Source organism: Hevea brasiliensis, chromosome 14 (assembly GCF_030052815.1).
Source record: "Hevea brasiliensis isolate MT/VB/25A 57/8 chromosome 14, ASM3005281v1, whole genome shotgun sequence".
NCBI lineage: Eukaryota > Viridiplantae > Streptophyta > Magnoliopsida > Malpighiales > Euphorbiaceae > Hevea > Hevea brasiliensis.
The window spans coordinates 31,661,792-31,678,650 of NC_079506.1; the positions used below are offsets into that span (position 1 = coordinate 31,661,792).

The 16,859-nt window shown below is 29.8% G+C and overlaps 2 protein-coding genes across 2 annotated transcripts; one reads left to right on the forward strand and one right to left on the reverse strand.

Moving 5' to 3' along the window:
• The first annotated feature begins 1,822 nt into the window (after positions 1-1,822).
• Positions 1,823-3,037, forward strand: LOC131173121 (calmodulin-like protein 30). The gene is made up of 2 exons (XM_058134881.1): positions 1,823-2,167; positions 2,248-3,037. Exon 2 carries the CDS (start codon positions 2,354-2,356, stop codon positions 2,927-2,929), a length of 576 nt encoding a protein of 191 aa, XP_057990864.1. The 5' UTR covers positions 1,823-2,167; positions 2,248-2,353; the 3' UTR covers positions 2,930-3,037.
• A 3,854-nt stretch (positions 3,038-6,891) lies between these two features.
• LOC110669128 (pentatricopeptide repeat-containing protein At2g15690, mitochondrial-like) lies at positions 6,892-9,082 on the reverse strand. Its single transcript, XM_021830628.2, has one exon. The coding sequence runs from the start codon at positions 9,062-9,064 to the stop codon at positions 7,121-7,123; it is 1,944 nt and encodes a 647-aa protein (XP_021686320.2). The 5' UTR covers positions 9,065-9,082; the 3' UTR covers positions 6,892-7,120.
• Between the last annotated feature and the right edge of the window lie 7,777 nt (positions 9,083-16,859).

The window sequence follows — 16,859 nt, forward strand, 5'->3', positions numbered from 1 at the left end:
TCCACAGTAGCAGATATGGTTCACAAGATTCGACAATTTACATATCAAAATTCCTAAAAGAGAAATGATCTTTGCTTGATACACATGGTGAGTGTTCAAAGTGTTGATAACTTCACCAATAATCTCCACAAGAGCAACTGCCATCCCTGAAATGATGAAATCTTTTGTTATCCCTGACAATCAATTCCCTCCCAACAATCTTGGACATTATCTTGATAGCATTATGACAATTACCACACACACTGAGGTTTTTAGTTTTTCAGGAGTAACAGTAAACTATTCATCGTATATGATAGGTATGGATCCAGTATGGTGAAGTTAGATTTACTGGAAGATCGTGGCCTGTCCTTGACACCTTGTAGATTCTTGTGGTATTGGATCAACTTAAGTTTGAAACAGCATTACTAAAGGCACATAACAGATAACTCTAGATCACCAATCATATAGAAGTTGGCTAAAAGCCATCAATGCTCAGGTTGATGTGAAGTTTCTAATTCAATAGAAAGGAATTTGCTAATTCTTGTGATATTGACTAGACTTCGGTATGAAACAACTTGATTGACGGCCACATGACAGATAAAAACCTAATTTGCCAAGCATATGGAAGTTGACTATAAAATTGAGGTTGATATGCAGTTCTGTTTAATAGAATTCGCTGAATATGGAGATACTTTTGTCCGATGCGTATCAGGCAGTGGACTTCTGCTATTCCTGCATTTCAATCCAAGGATACTTTTAATCTGAATTCACTCTTCCGTGCAATTTCTTATAGACCTTCAAGCATTCTATTATGGTCATTTATTATCTTTATTCATTGTGATGAATCCTGGTATTGGTCTGTTGAATGGTATGAGGTGGATAAATAATAGCCCTGGCTGCACTTATAATATTCTCTGGTTTGGCAAGCCATCCATCCAGATTGCAGAATGCAATTCTTCCCATTTCACCAGAAGTCTAGCTAAGAATTGTTTTTCGGGAAACAGGCCATGATAGCATAACTCAATAAACTTAGTAAAGTTCCAATGATCATATATTTAATAAATATGAAAATTTTTCTTGAGGTACTCTTTCTAATAAAGGTGAGTAGCATAAATTTGGTGGAAACTTTATTTCCATAGAGTTATCTTTATCAAGGTAGATGTGTTCACCAACTTATCTTCTCGAATGTGGCATCGTTGCCTTGCCACCTCGTTTCATAGAATTTGTCATTGTGGATGTTTATTTACACTTTCGATAAGGAATGCTGGCTTAGCTTCACACACTGAATGGAAATATTCTGTGGAGGTGTGTGGAATAAAAGGGGAAGGAAAAAGAGAAGGAAAATATAGGTAGAATCTGTTTGTTGTTTCTTTGATGTGCATGCAGTTTTATAGATATTGGAGTGAAGTCTAGGGATGAGAAATGCTTGACAATGAGTTTTGCATGCCTTATTAAGTGTTTTAAGAAGTTGAAGAGGTATGAGAGTATTTTGCAATGCAAGTTTCCATTAAGAGATATTGCAAAGAATGTTTCAAAAGTAGAGTTGGGGAAAATTAAGCTCTAAGCAACTTTATGTAGGCTTTGCGGATTGGGTTATGTTGTGTTTTTTTTTTTTTTTTTTTTTAATTATTTTTTTTTTCTCTTGTGTGGAGTTACACTAATGATTATGTCCCTTCTAACATGTACTTTTATTCCAATTAATATTACATTACTTTTGAACTTTTTTTTTAGGGAAATTTGTTAATGTCCATCATGAGCATCTGTTTGTTTCATAAGCAATAGACTTCCAGTTTTTATCTCCTTGTTGATCATTGTGGATTCAAACAACAGTTGGGGTTGATATTTTTATTTTTATTGTTCCAGGATATGTGCAGAAAATAACAGCTCGCAAGGACATTGATGTAATGGAGGACTTGGATAATGGAAGGCCACCCTGAGCCTAGAGAGATTTTACATTTCAGGGAGTATACGCAGATGATAATTTTGATGATTTGTAGTTTTTACATCTTTCATGTAAATTGACTGTTTACATTTATAGAGAATAAAAGTGAACATCCTCAAAAAGCAGAATTCAGAAAAGTGACGCAAAGAATTTATTCTTTTCTTCTTTTCCTCTTATCTTCTGCAACCACAGTTTTGCTCTTCCTTGCCTTTATGCACATCCTCAGAATCTTGTGTTCAACTGCTGGCAAGTTGCTTAAGGAATAATAGATAACTTATGCTTTATTAGACTTTAAATATAGAGTAAACTTTCATTTTTCTAAGCAGGATATCAAGTTTGAAGTCATCTATCAGCTGATCTATTGTTGAAAGTTTAGTAACGTTCTGTTTCTTTAAGCTTCTGACTGTTCAAAGAAAACAAAGACTCCCAGAAATGCAGAACATTAGTTTTCTAGAGTTCCAGTGCAAGCTTTCAAGAAGCAAGCTTCTGCGAAGGCCATCCCGATTGTTCTCTTCCCGGGACAGGCAAAGCTCTAGCACCAGCAGGACCAGCACACCACCCACTTTGCAGCCAAATTTGAGCGAGATGAGGCAGGTTTTCAATAAATTTGATTCAAACAAAGACGGCAAAATTTCTCAGCAGGAGTACAAGGCAGCATTAAGAGCTCTGGGACAGGAAAACATGATAGGAGAAGTGCCAAAGATTTTCCAGGTAGTTGATATGGATGGAGATGGATTTATAGATTTCACAGAGTTTGTTGAAGCTCAAAAGAAGGGAGGAGGCATTAAGACGACAGACATTCAAGGTGCTTTTCAAGCATTTGACGTTAACGGAGACGGGAAGATAACTGCTGAGGAACTTATGGAAGTCTTAAGGTGTCTCGGTGAGAGTTGCAGCCTAGAGGATTGCCGGAGAATGGTCAGGGCAGTTGATGCTGATGGTGATGGCATGGTTAACATGGATGAGTTCGAAACCATGATGACAAAGACTTTGATTAATCAAGAATAAAAGGGCCTATTCTTTTACGAAAGCTTCTTTTACTTGTAATCCTTTTCTGTGACAAATGCATTTGGGTAACTTCTTATTCAGAATTCTTCATGTGATGCATATGTTTATAAACCATAGTAAAGTGTTTCCTTTTATTATATTTTTTCATTTCTCTGCTTCGTCCTCCTCTTTTCCTTTTCAAAGCTTCACATATCACATAGGCTTTGTTGCCAAAAAAATGCATGAACTGTTGCCTTTTTTACGATTTTATCCGGAAACTTTTAATTTTAGCAATACAATGATGAAGTTATAATTTTTTTTTTCTTCCATAGATTCTGATCAAATTGACTTCTCGAAATCTTACATGGCTGGCCAGCCTTATAGCCAATTACAATTATTATTATTATTTAAGAAAAGGCTTCAAAGCAAAACGATGTAATTTGCAGGGAAAGAATTGGGAAGCCTAATTTCTTTCACCTTCTTCATTATCATCTAATGCATTTTTATTAAATTCAGACTAAATTGACTAGTCAGGCTGGTGAATTAGAGTCAAATCTGACAAATAAGTGATTCAGCGTGGCAAGGTTGACATGACATGTTAGAATAGTGCGACCTAATCGGTTCGATTAGTCGATGAAAGCAAATTTCTCTTTGCTATTAATAAATGGAACTTAAAATTTCATTTAAATAATTAAAACTTAATTAATTAATGGTGCAAACCTTTATCATTCGCCATCGTATCAAAGAGATTCCGGTATCTGACTAATCGGACTCGGATGACCAAATCGTCCCTAAAATTGAAATGATGCTCCTGAAACAGAGCAAACCCCAAGGGAATCTCGGAGTCGTTTATCCTGTACATGTTTTACGGATAAAAATTCACCAAGAAAGCTTTTAATGCTAAAACCATTGAAATTTAAAAATTGAATTAAAAATATTTTTAATTTAAAGTTATACTGAGTTTGGGTGAAGTAATTTATTATGTGAGTAGAATAATATATGAATAATATCTTTTAGTTATAATTAAATAAATATTTAAATTTATATATTAAATTTATAAAAAAAATTCAATGATTCTCATATTTATATTTTGAAAGTAGACGGAATACAAATATAGAATATTTACTCTAAGTAAATTACATTTTATATAAATGCATGATCCCATTCATTATAAGCAAGAAAAAATTGAAATGTTATATAATCCAATATTAAGGGTCCATTTGTTTAAAGAAAAATATTTTTTGAAAAATATTTTTTATATTTTTTAATATTTGGGTATTAAAAAAATTAGTTAATAAAAAATAATTTTTAGATAAAAAAAATTAAATTATCTTTTTTAAAAAAATTATTTTTTACTTTTTAAACTTTAATAATCTTACTTAAAATGTAAAAACATATATATATATATATATATATATATATATATATATATATATATATATATATATATATATATATATGAAATATACATATATTATTAATTTTATATTACAATTAAATAATAAAAAATATTTACATGAAAATCATTTTTTTTTAAAATATTTTTTATAAAAAATATTTTTAATATATAAATTATTTTTTCTAAAATAAACGAAACTTAAAATAACACTATTTTTTTATGCTACCCATATATGTTATAATTCTCTCATACAAGAGGTTATATATCAACAACTAATGAAGCCAAGTTTGTCTCCTCTAGTTAAACCACTGAACCAAATCCCTCTAATGACTCCTGATTTCATCCTCATTTTATTGAAATGTAAATTCAACCAGCAATAAACAGCCATCCTCTCTCTAGGTATCACTTTTCTTGTACTTCTTTTTAGTATTCTCTTACACGTCTTTAAGAAGATATTGGTAAAAAAAAAAAAAAAGAAACTATTTAATTTTTGATTTTTGACTGATATTACAATTTAATTTTTATATTTTGAAAATTAAATAATTTACTCCCTCAATTATAGTGAAAATTAGAGCTCCTTCCATTAAATAGTGCCATTAATTTAAGTCAAAAGATAAATATACATTTTTTTCAATTAAGAAAAATTTATTATTTGACATTTGGAGTTTAATAGATATTATAATTTAGTCTTTGCGTTTTAAAAATTGAATGATTTAGTTTCTCACTTATATTTCTCTTTTATTTAAATTAATTATTATCAAATAAATTAATTCTTTCTTGTTCTGTAAAAAGAATTCAATAAATAATTTTAATAAAAACAAAGTTAATAAGTAAAAAATAAATTCAAATAATTTCAGTAATTATTAAATATAGAGACTAAATTATTCAATTTTTAAAATATAGAGACCAAATTATAATATCAGTCAAAACTCAAGAACTAAATAATAAATTTTTTTTAATTGAATAAAGGGTAGATTTGTCTTTTTAGCTGAACTAATGACAATATTAAACGGAATGACTTCTGATTTTGATGGAAGTATAATTGAGGAGTTAAATTATTTAATTTCCAAAAAAATATAGAATCTAAATTATAATAACCAAATAATAAATTACCAAAAAAAAATTCAGGGAAAGTTATTGTATGAATATGTTCAGTGCCAACTACTATCATGTCAAAATATTTTCATGGGTATGTTATGATTCAACGGTATAAGTGTTGGTGGATTACGATTATTTCACATATAAATATTGTCAAGTTAATTTTTAAACATTAAAAATTAAATTTTCATATCAAAATTATATCCCCTCCACGAATAAATTTTAAGATATTATCCTACACAACAGAATCCAATTGACTTTTATTATGAATTACACTCGTTCAAATAAAATTGCATTTTTACTTTCCAAAAAAAAAAAAAATTTCCGTAAAATTATAACTTTAAGGAAAAAAAATCTTATTTTGATTTATTATCGTCCTCTTTAGAAGAATTCTTGTAATAGAATTCAATTCAATTTTATTAAAAGAGTTCAATTCAAATGAGATTATAAAAAATTTCATGTGTTTAGAATACTATTTAAAATGATATCATTTAAATTTTATTATTTGAAAAACAATTAACAAGTGAAATGAATGTATTTATTTCATATTTTATCCTTATTTATAAAGAAATAAATAAAATTTAAGTAGGATTTTTTTGAATGTTGAACAAGAATCTTCATTAAATGAATTGAATTCTTGTAAAATCATGTCATTTTTAATATAAATTTATTTTTTAAAAATATATTTTTTTTAATTCAAAGAATTACATTTTTCACAATTTTAAACTTTTCAAATGTGAGAATTGTTAAATCAGAAATCAATTGAATTAAATTACGTCATTATTAGACATTCCAAACACATTCTATATTTTCATTCCAATTTGAGAGAATGAGTTATGAACCCCCAAATTACTTCCCCACATTTTCCAATAAAGAAAAGAGGAAAATATATATTTTTTTCTTCCATAGTTTTTTGCTCTTTGCCAAACATGGCATAACAAATGCAATGTCAAATATCATTTTTCAACTTCTATTCCCGAATGTAGCAGACTCTTGAAGTCGACCAACAACCCTGTTACAGGAGTAAATGAAGTGGAAGCATAGGCAAAGCCCCTTTGAGACAAAATTGTTTTCTAGGAAAAATTAAATAAACAATAGCAAAACTAAAGAAAACAATAAGGCAAGAAGGCTTATTCCAATTCCAAGCAACCAAGTAACGTCCAGCAGTTTCTCCTGAATTTAGGAGCATTTAATCACAACTCTAGCTGCTATAATGAATTGGGATCATAATTTTATCCTCTTATCCAATTTATGAGTTGTCTTTGAGAATTATAACAATTTAAAAACAAGAGAATTCAAATTGCCTCAAACAAGATAAATGTAACAATGTGATAAGGTGTTACCACCAGCAGAAAAATGCCACGAGATAATAGTTGTTGCATTCTAGGGAGATTTCTGAGCATGCTAAGCCATCTTGAAATTCAACAAGGACCATCCACAATGAAATTTCTCAAGGCGAAAATAAAGGGAAACAAAAGGGCAACAGTTGTGAATCACAGGGAAATCTCATAACAAGTAATTGATTGAACATTAAAACAACCAGACCGTACGTGTGAAGCAGTAAAATGTTCATTTTCTATCTCTAGATGTGTTGGTTTTACCGTCCACAGTAGCAGATATGGTTCAAAAGATTCGACAATTTACATACCAAAATTCCTAAAAGAGAAATGATCTTTGCTTTATACACATGGTGAGTGTTCAAAGTGTTGATAACTTCACCAATAATCTCCACAAGAGCAACTGCCATCCCTGAAATGATGAAATCTTTTGTTATCCCTGACAATCAATTCCCTCCCAACAATCTTGGACATTATCTTGATAGCATTGTGACAATCACCACACACACGGAGGTTTTTAATTATCCTCAAAGGTGTTCTTGCAGGAGTACTGATGAGACCATATGCAATTGCCAAACGCTCACTGTGATATAACAAGGCTTGCTCCTTGGCTTCTTGATCAATGTCATGAAGAACATATCTGGTGTCTGGCACATAACTCACCGCCTTACTCATTGCCTTCAATTTCTCATCATCTTTGTAAAGGGTAGGGTTCCGAAACTCGGCTATTCTATTCTTTCCTTCAAGCATGCTGATTGCACTATATTTCTTTGGCAGCGGAGTAGGTATCTTGTTAGCAAAAGCCTTTGATGAGTCAAGAGCAACCATCAACTCCTCAGCAAGGTCTTCAAGATCAACATCTCCATGAATTCGAGCATAATTCCTCAATGCACCCCAAATTTCCACTGTCGACTCAAAAGGCAGTTTCTCAATGTACTCTTCAATTTCATTAACAAACCCAGACTTCCCAAGTACATCAATAACCCCCAAATAATGTTCCATCCTTGGATTAATTCCATACTCATTCTTCATAGACTCAAGATGTAAAAATCCTTCCTCCACCGCATCTGCACTGGCACAAGCAGACAAAACTGCAAGGAATGTTTCCTCAGTTGGTTTCAACCCTAATTTCCTCATCTGCTCAAACAATAGCAAACCGTCATCTCCCAAATTATTATTTGCATACCCATTTATCATCAGATGCCATGAATCCATATTCCTATCTGGCATATGATCAAAAACTCTCCTCGCATCAGTCATACTTGCACATTTGCCATACATTTCAATCACCTTATTGTTCAACTTGAGATCACCTCTATATGATGATTGCAAACAGAAATCATGTACCTTTTTTGCATCCTCAAGTTTCAGACACAACTCAAACAAAGCATAAAAGCAATCAGCATCAGCTTTAACACCTTTATCCAGCAACTCGATAGCTTCCTTAAGTTTTCCCTCCTTACACAAGCGCATCAAATCAACAATTGAAGGAGCCGGAGCAGCAACATTGATGTCAGCATTCATATCCTGTGCTGTATTCTGGAAGGTTGGGTTTTGACCCTGAGGAGCCCACTGCTGAGGGTTTCCAGCTTGTGGGTACACCTGATTTTGATTGTTCAATTGATTTGGGCTTCTGGGTTGCCGATAACCCTGGGCATTAGGGTGCACCTCACGAGGGTTTTGGTATTGGGGATAGTTTCGAGTCTGGGAATTCCACTGATTAGGATTTTGTTGTGGTTGCTGTTGATGATGAGAAAAGTTGTTAGCCGGGGAATTCAGCCGATTAGTGTTCACCTGACCAGGGTTTTGGTATTGGGGGTAGTTTTGAACTTGGGGACTCCACTGATTTTGCTTTTGCTGTGGTTCTTGTTGAGCAAATGATACAGGGTATCCCCTATTGGCATTATTCTGTTTAAAATTTTGGTAATTGAACTGACTATTGCCAGAGTTCGTATGTTGAGGAAGTTGTTGCTGGGTCTGGGTCTGTTCATTCCATTGAATATGGTTCCTTCCGCCTTGAGAGGGCCACTGATTAGGGTTACTCTGGCCCTGGGGCGAGCCCCACTGATTAGAATTCCCATGGTTCCAGTGGCTATTAGGGTTTCTCTCATCCTGGTAACTAGAGGGAGTAGGCCTTTGATAGTTACTCGGAACAGCTGAAGATGTGCTTAAGGTTTTGCAGAGGATTAAGGTCCTATAGCTGTTGCAATTGAAATCGAACCAAGGGTTTAGAAGGGACCCCAACTTGAAGAGCGAAGAAGAGGAAGAAGACAACTTCATGTTCCGTGATCGCCGAATCGCCATGAGAGACGCCAACTTCATGTTCCGTTATTGCAATGGAGAGCCAAAAACCCTAGTGCTATGTTTGGATACAAAACGGGAAGGAAGAAAAATTAAAAAACGAAAATATTTTTTTTATTAAGAAAAATAGTAAACAAAGAAAAATAAAATATATATTTTTTCTCAATTTAAGAGGAAGGAAAGAAAGGAAATAATATTATTTTCTTAAATTAACATCTTAATCTTAATTTTATAAATTATTTAAAAAATTAAAATAAAAAAAATAAGTTTTATGTAGAATTTTATCAATTAATGTGCATTCTCCTCCGTTATTACTTTATTTTATTTTAAAATTGAGGAAAAAATAATAAAGACAAAATAACTTTTATTTTTTTAATTTTCAAATAAAAAAATGATGATCTCAAATTATTTTTTTATTTTTTTTTTCTCTCTACAAAAACCTCGAGTCACAAGTTAGGACGAGAGTGTTAATTAAAGTATGATAAAAGAAATTTCTAAAATATCACTTAAATGGGATATATATATATATATATATATATAATTTAATTAATATAACTATAAAATTATAATTGAAAATAACTATTTAATTAAATAAAAAGTTTACATTTACATTAATATATATGAAATTCTAATCCTATTTAATGATAAATATTTTATTTATTATAAATTTATAATTTTTTTTAAAAAAGAATTATAAGTAAACGATAAGTTTTAATTAAATATTAAAATTAAGATTTTGAATTTTATTTCAATTCAAGTGTAATAGCTTTTTTTTTTTTAATGTGTAATAGCTACTTTATGGGTTACAAATTATAGCTTTTTTAAAAAAAAATTATTAATATTGATAAAAATATAGTTTTAACCGAACTTAAAACATATATATATATATATTGTTTATTATATATATATTGTTTATTATTTTATTTTCATTAAAATTAAAATAAAACATTTTTATATTTTTGTTATCAACTATAATAAATAAAAAATAATTTTTATTGAAAACATTAATAAATTTATTGGAATTTCATTTGAATTCTCACTAATTTAAGTGAATTGAATAAAACTAATAACAATTATATAATCTTGATAAGAATAACTAAATTAAAATTTTAAATCAAATTGAAAAAAATGCTTTACATTTTTTTAATTAGGCCTATTTTAAAATATATATATATTTTTATTGTGTCAATATCGCTACAAATAACATACAATGTTATTGCATAAAATGCTATCTAGTTATCAATTTTATAAAAAATATATACAAAGCAAAAAAAAGTTAAGACTCACTCCAAATGTGATATTGCTTTCCTCGCAATTATTTATCATATACCAATAAGCCATATTAAGCTCATAATTTCATATATCTATACATTTTCCCAATCCAAATGGTCGAATCTTCTATGAGAAAACAGTTAAACCACCTTCATTTTTTACATAACAATTTCTGTCTTCCCTATTGAATCGCGCCTCAATTCCGTGAAGGTATACTGAACAAAAAGTCAAACACTCTTTCTCGATTTCTCATAAAACCTTTCATAGACTCTTGTTTCTATTAGATTATACAAAATCATATTGGTTCAAGGTCATGGTAATCTTAAATAATCATCTATTAATTAATAAAAATTTATCATTTTATTTGTGAGTATGTTACCATTAAATAGGAAACATCAATTGAAATTGTATTGGTCCATCAAGTAGAGCTTTACATGGTAAATGAGGCCAAATGAGCCATCACATCAAAGAAAGCAAAAAATGTAAATCATCAAGCTTACGAAGCATCAAAAGCAAACTCTTCTTCCATGTGCTTTAGTTGTAATTTTAATGTGTTACAACACAAGCATTGAAAAAAAAGCCTGAGCTCCATCAATCCAGTGGACACTTCATTAGACAATAATCCATGAAGGCCAACAAGAAGCAACCTTTGTAGTAATGCATGATAGTGATGACTTTTCAATCCATTCACCTTCCCTTCATTAACATTAACACATCTAGAGATATTAAAAACATAACTATCAAGAAATTTCACTAATTTTAGAAATTTGTAAAATTCTTGTTTCTCCTCCTTATACAAAGTGCAACTTGCTAGTGGAGCTGTATAGGAGCCATCACTTCTTCTCTTCAAATGTAAATCCTTCCTTATTTTGACGTCTTTCCAGATCAAGACTAGCCTTTAAATTATCTTTTGTTTTACCACCCAAGTTCAACAAAGTTCTCAAGATGTTGCCACATATCTTCTTTTCAATGTGCATCACATCTAAATTATGCCTTAGTTTTGGTTTATGCCAATATGGCAAATTAAAAATAATGCTTCTTTTGGTCCAATTCAACTATTCAGGAGTTCGCTTTCGCTTTCTCTTTCTTCTATTTGAGTTCTTCCCATAATCAATATCTTTTACATGCCTGAATTGTTGCAACTTATCATATAATTTGATTGGTTTAGATAGATATTCTTCTTTATTATCAAATTTCTTACTCTTTCTCCAACAATGATCATGTGGCAAGAATCAACAATGTCCCATATAACATATTTTACTCTTTAACTTTGGCAACTTTTTTGTTGGTTGCTAATGGGACCTGACAAGTATTTTTAGTACTCCATCTCGATAATTACCATACACAGAAAAGTCATTTATAATCCATAAAACAGCTGCATGCATTTGAAAACTTTTTTTCAGCAAAAACATCATATGTTCGAACAACATTGTCCCACAAATCTTTCAATTCATGGATTAATAGTTGCATATAGACATCAATATCCCTGCCTAATGCTTTTAGACTTAGGTTAAGTAATGATAACATTAACAAAGGGTCCTTCATGCACAACCAAATGGCAAATCATATGGCATAACAGTGACCAGCCACAAGCTATTGAATTGCTCATACTATCAAAAGGACTAAACCCGTCAGTTGCTAGGCCTAGTCTAACATTACATGACTTGTTTGCAAACCAAGGATACTCATTTTGTCAAAATCTTTCCAAGTTAAAGAGTTAGCTAAATCCTTAGGAACGCATTAATAATGTGTTTAACATTATGCCATCTCATATCTTTAGCACTTCTTTTGGACATAAATAGTCCTTACAATATTGGTGTGAGCGGAAAGTAACATAATATTTATGCGGAATCTTTTTTACCTCTACCATCATTAAGCCTCCACCTTGAAGTACCACATTAGGATACTCTTGATGATTTTCAAAATCCTTCCAAAATATATCACAATCACTCATGCATGCATGAATAGACGCATATCCTAAACCTAAGCCCCTCAATAAGTTTTTTAACTCTTAATGAGATTTTGAAAATGTTTCACTAAAGGTAATAATTCCTTTAACAATTTAAGTAACATGAAAAGATGAAGTTGAGTACTTCTTGCAACCTAGATATAATTCTTGTTGAGCCTCATACAATAATTTGGAAAAACTAAGAATTGAATCTTCCATCATATGACCTTGGACTTCACCTTCATTGACAAATTTTGAAGAATTTCCTATAACACCTCTTAAATCTTCCAAAATCTCATGCACTCCATTATCCTTTTCATCATTAATGAATGACGTTGTATCACCATCAACACTCTCTTCTTCATGTACATCATCAGAAATGTTAAAATCAACACATTCACGATGGAAGATCCACCAAGTATAATTACTATATATGCCTCAAATTAGCAAATGATCATAAACCACCCTATGGCATTTCATGAATAAATTAAGAAAAGCAATATGTGGACATCAAATTTCATATTCTTTACCAAAATGATCTTCTATAAATGGCATGAAGGACTTAACTCCTTGCACATATTCAATAGACCACCTTTTAATAGTCATCCATGCCTTATCCATGAAAATAAAGCAACTACAATATATAAAATTAAAATTTAGAATTATATATCAAATGAATCACTATTTAAAATTTCATACAAATTGTGGCAAACAAATCAAAGTTAAGAAGCTCATAAAAATTTAAGCATTAAACCAAACTTATTGCAAGACTCTAAATTGAAAATTTAGTTATAAAAAAATAGAATAACTAATTCAAAATAGAGTAAGGAAATCATAAAAACTTGATGCTCAAATTCTATAGGATAAATGCTACAAGTGTGTTGAATTTAAGTAGTCACAACATTGCTTTTTTATCACAATTGCTCTTTTTTCTTTGCTATGAATAGAAATTCAATGTAGGAAATATGCATATTTTGAAACTTGTGAATCAATTACTTTAATACAAAAGTGCAGGATTTTCAATTTGAAAGTGTAGAAATTCAATAAAAAAAACTTACAAAAATTTAATACAAAAGTATAGTATTTCAATTTAGAAATGCAGAAATTTAATTAAAAGAATTGTGAAATTTCATTGTAGAGAAGTGCAGGATTTTAATTTACAAAACCCTAAAAGAAATATAGAATGAATATTGATTCTTAAACCTTAAAGTGTTACTATTGACACACTAGGTCTAGAGTAATTAAAAGGAAAAAAAAATCCAAATATAACTACATATTTTATATTTATAATGTGACAGACTAGTAGTACGAATCATTCTCCAATGGGTAATCTATGACTTCAATAAACTTACAACCCACAATTATAAATGAAACTCATTATATGTGATGTAGTCGCATGGATATATAAAGAGAGTTTACTATAAGATTTATAAGCAAAACAATAGTTAATCAAGTTGTTAATTTGATCAGATGTACTAGAAGGGGGACTAAAAGTTTAAGAAAATAATAAAAGACTCTTTAGTATGTCAAGGTGACACTTGGCTTAAAGACTAGGTTAAGGAAAAGGACAAGAAGATGGAGAACCTGTATTTTTCTTTCCCATTCTCTTGAGGGAAAATTATGGAGAAATCACTTTATCCTTTCTCAATTTCCAAATCTTAGTCTCTCATTTTCTCAAAGAGGCAAATGGAGAGATGTGTCTCGTCTTTTCTCAATTTCTTAAATGTTCCATTTAAAAGTGTTAATCTTACCTTAATTTTATAACTATTAATTTGAAGTGTTAAGTAGGTTAAGGGAAGGTGGAATTTAAGGATTTAGGTAGTTCATATCAAGGTATGTTCATTTATACTTGAAGGATTCTTTCTTTTCTTTTTTTTCTTCCTCTTTCTGTATGGATTAGGAATAATATTAGTTAATTTAGGTAGGAAGCAAGAGAAACAAGAAGGTTCTGAGCAAAGAAGAGATTATCCTAGATAAAACAAGTGAAGTATTTTTATGGTAAATTTTCTAGGGGAGATACTGTTTAAATTTGGTTGAAATATTTATTTGTAAAACAAAGTTAGACACCAATAATATTCATATCTAATGAATTCTAGAAATTCAATGGAGTTGATTTAAACTTGTAAAATTATTCTAATGAAAAGTTAATATTAGATAAACACTTATATAGTAGGCTAATTCAATATAAAATATGTTATCAATCCATTCATTATACTAATACGAGTATTATGCCTTCTAAAAGTTAAATTATGCAATAACTATATGAGTAGAAAAACAAGAAGATAGTGCCTTGTTATGTCAATTCTTTACTTGTGAAAAATATATCTTTGTATGTGTACGAGGTTGGATAGTAATGTTACAAGTTGAGCATTCACCATTATTACATTGTTGGATCATTAAAATGCATAATCCTTAGATGTGATCTTTTCACAGATCATCCAAGATGAGCACATGCTTTTACATAAAAAAAGATGAGCACATGATTCACCATTAGCTCAAATTATATATATATATATATATATATATATATATATATATATATATATATATATATTTTAGAGATTTCTAAGTAAAAGAAATTTATCAAAATTAAAATCAGAAAACCTAAACAAAGAAAGATACAAATAGGGGACTACACAAAAGCAACAGGAAACCAAGCAATTAAACAAAACCCAGAATACAATCAAAACTAAAGCCAAACAACAACCCAACCATAAGCAACTAAAGCCCAAACAAGAACACCAATCAAGCGACAACAAAGACCCCAACTAAGAGGAATGACAATTGATAGTATAACATAACAAGGCAAAAAGGGAAACCATAGACCTTACAAGCTAAACATCACAGAAAGGTGCATAAATGTTGACAAAGCCCACCAAGGAGCAAAGGAGCTGCAAAACAAAGGGAAAACCACTGCAATCCAGAGGAGCAAAAGAGCATAGCCATATTGAATGATAGGGTAGAAACTGATGCTGAGAATAATACCAAAATAGAAATGCCAAAGGCAAATACCTCCTAGTAGATAAAAAGGACCAAACCAAAATAAACCCCAAAACTAGAGTAAAACACAAACTAACTAGTGTTTGCCTTTTTTTTAACCAAATTTTAAAGAGTATTAAACCAAATAACAAGTATTTTCCAAATTTAACTTCCTTGTTCATCACTCACCCCCATCAACCATAGCCCCAAACCATTATCATGTAACCCCAAAAACACCTTATACCCACGTTACAAAATCAATTTTCTTAAGTGTATATGATTTTGCTAAGTAATCTGCCAATGAGAGCCTCTCATGTTGAATGAGTAATAGAGACCTTGAGAAGAAAAACCCAAATAAAATGAGGTATATTGAAGCTAGATTGATAGAAAAAAGAGAGAAAGAGAGGAAAATTAGAGCTTGCCTATCATGGATTCAGTGAGAGAATGAATTGGGGCTTTTTCTTTACCAATTGCCTTTTTTTTTAACGAGGGATTAAATTGGTTTCTTACTCTCATAATCTAATTAAATAATTGGCTACCTTTTCTATTAGTATTTGATTCTTTATTCGTGGAAGTGACAATTTCAGCAGGTGAATTTAACACAAACTCAAATTTATATCGACCAATTTTTATTCATTGTCAATTTTATTTCTAATTATTTTATTTTATATTATTAGGTGACAAATGTATGTCATCGTTAATTCTAATAATTATGGAAAAAAAATCATTACTAGTTGAGAAAAGTTCATAATGCATAGAAATACAAGGTTGAGGAGCGATATTTAGTAACAATTTTTTTCATCGAAAAATATAATTATTGGTAATGAATATTTATTTTGTTGCTAAATGTTATTTTTCTATGATGACTGCCTAATTTAATTTGATTTTATATGAGATGAACATGTACTAGTGAAAACTATATAGTTATATAATGCATTATTAGTAATTATATGTTGGCATCATAAGAAAATCAAAGTATTTTAAACACATGATATTAACATAATTAATCCAACAAATTTTGAAGAATCAAAATGCTAGAATGTGAACCTTAACCATTGTTAGACTTCAAAATATACTCTCATAATTATTTTTTATTCGCCAAAATTGGTGTTTAGTTTTATTTGCCTTGGCATTACAAAAATTTATTCTCACCATTTGGCTTAGGCATTATTAATGATTATCTAAAGGTATAATGCTTAATTTCACCAATATATTTATTACATATGTTCAATTTAGTTATTTTTAATTTTTTTGCCAAATTAATCTAGAAATTTCCATTTAGATCAATTTAGCCCAATTTTTATAGAGGTGAGACTCACGTAATGCTACTTCAGTGAGTAACATTTTTTCAAACTTTTTTTTTTTTAAATTAAGTGATTTTGATTTTATTTTTTAATTTTTATTAATTACATGAAAATCTAAAAAATAATATTTTATATTTTTAAATCTTAGTTAATTATAATTATAATTTTTTTACTTTTAATTATTTATGTGAAAATATAAAAAATAATATTTTTACATTTTTATTATAATTAATAACAGCTAAATATAATTTTATATTTTTATTTTTAATTAACGACGTGAAAATATAAAAATAATATTTTTATTTAATTAATT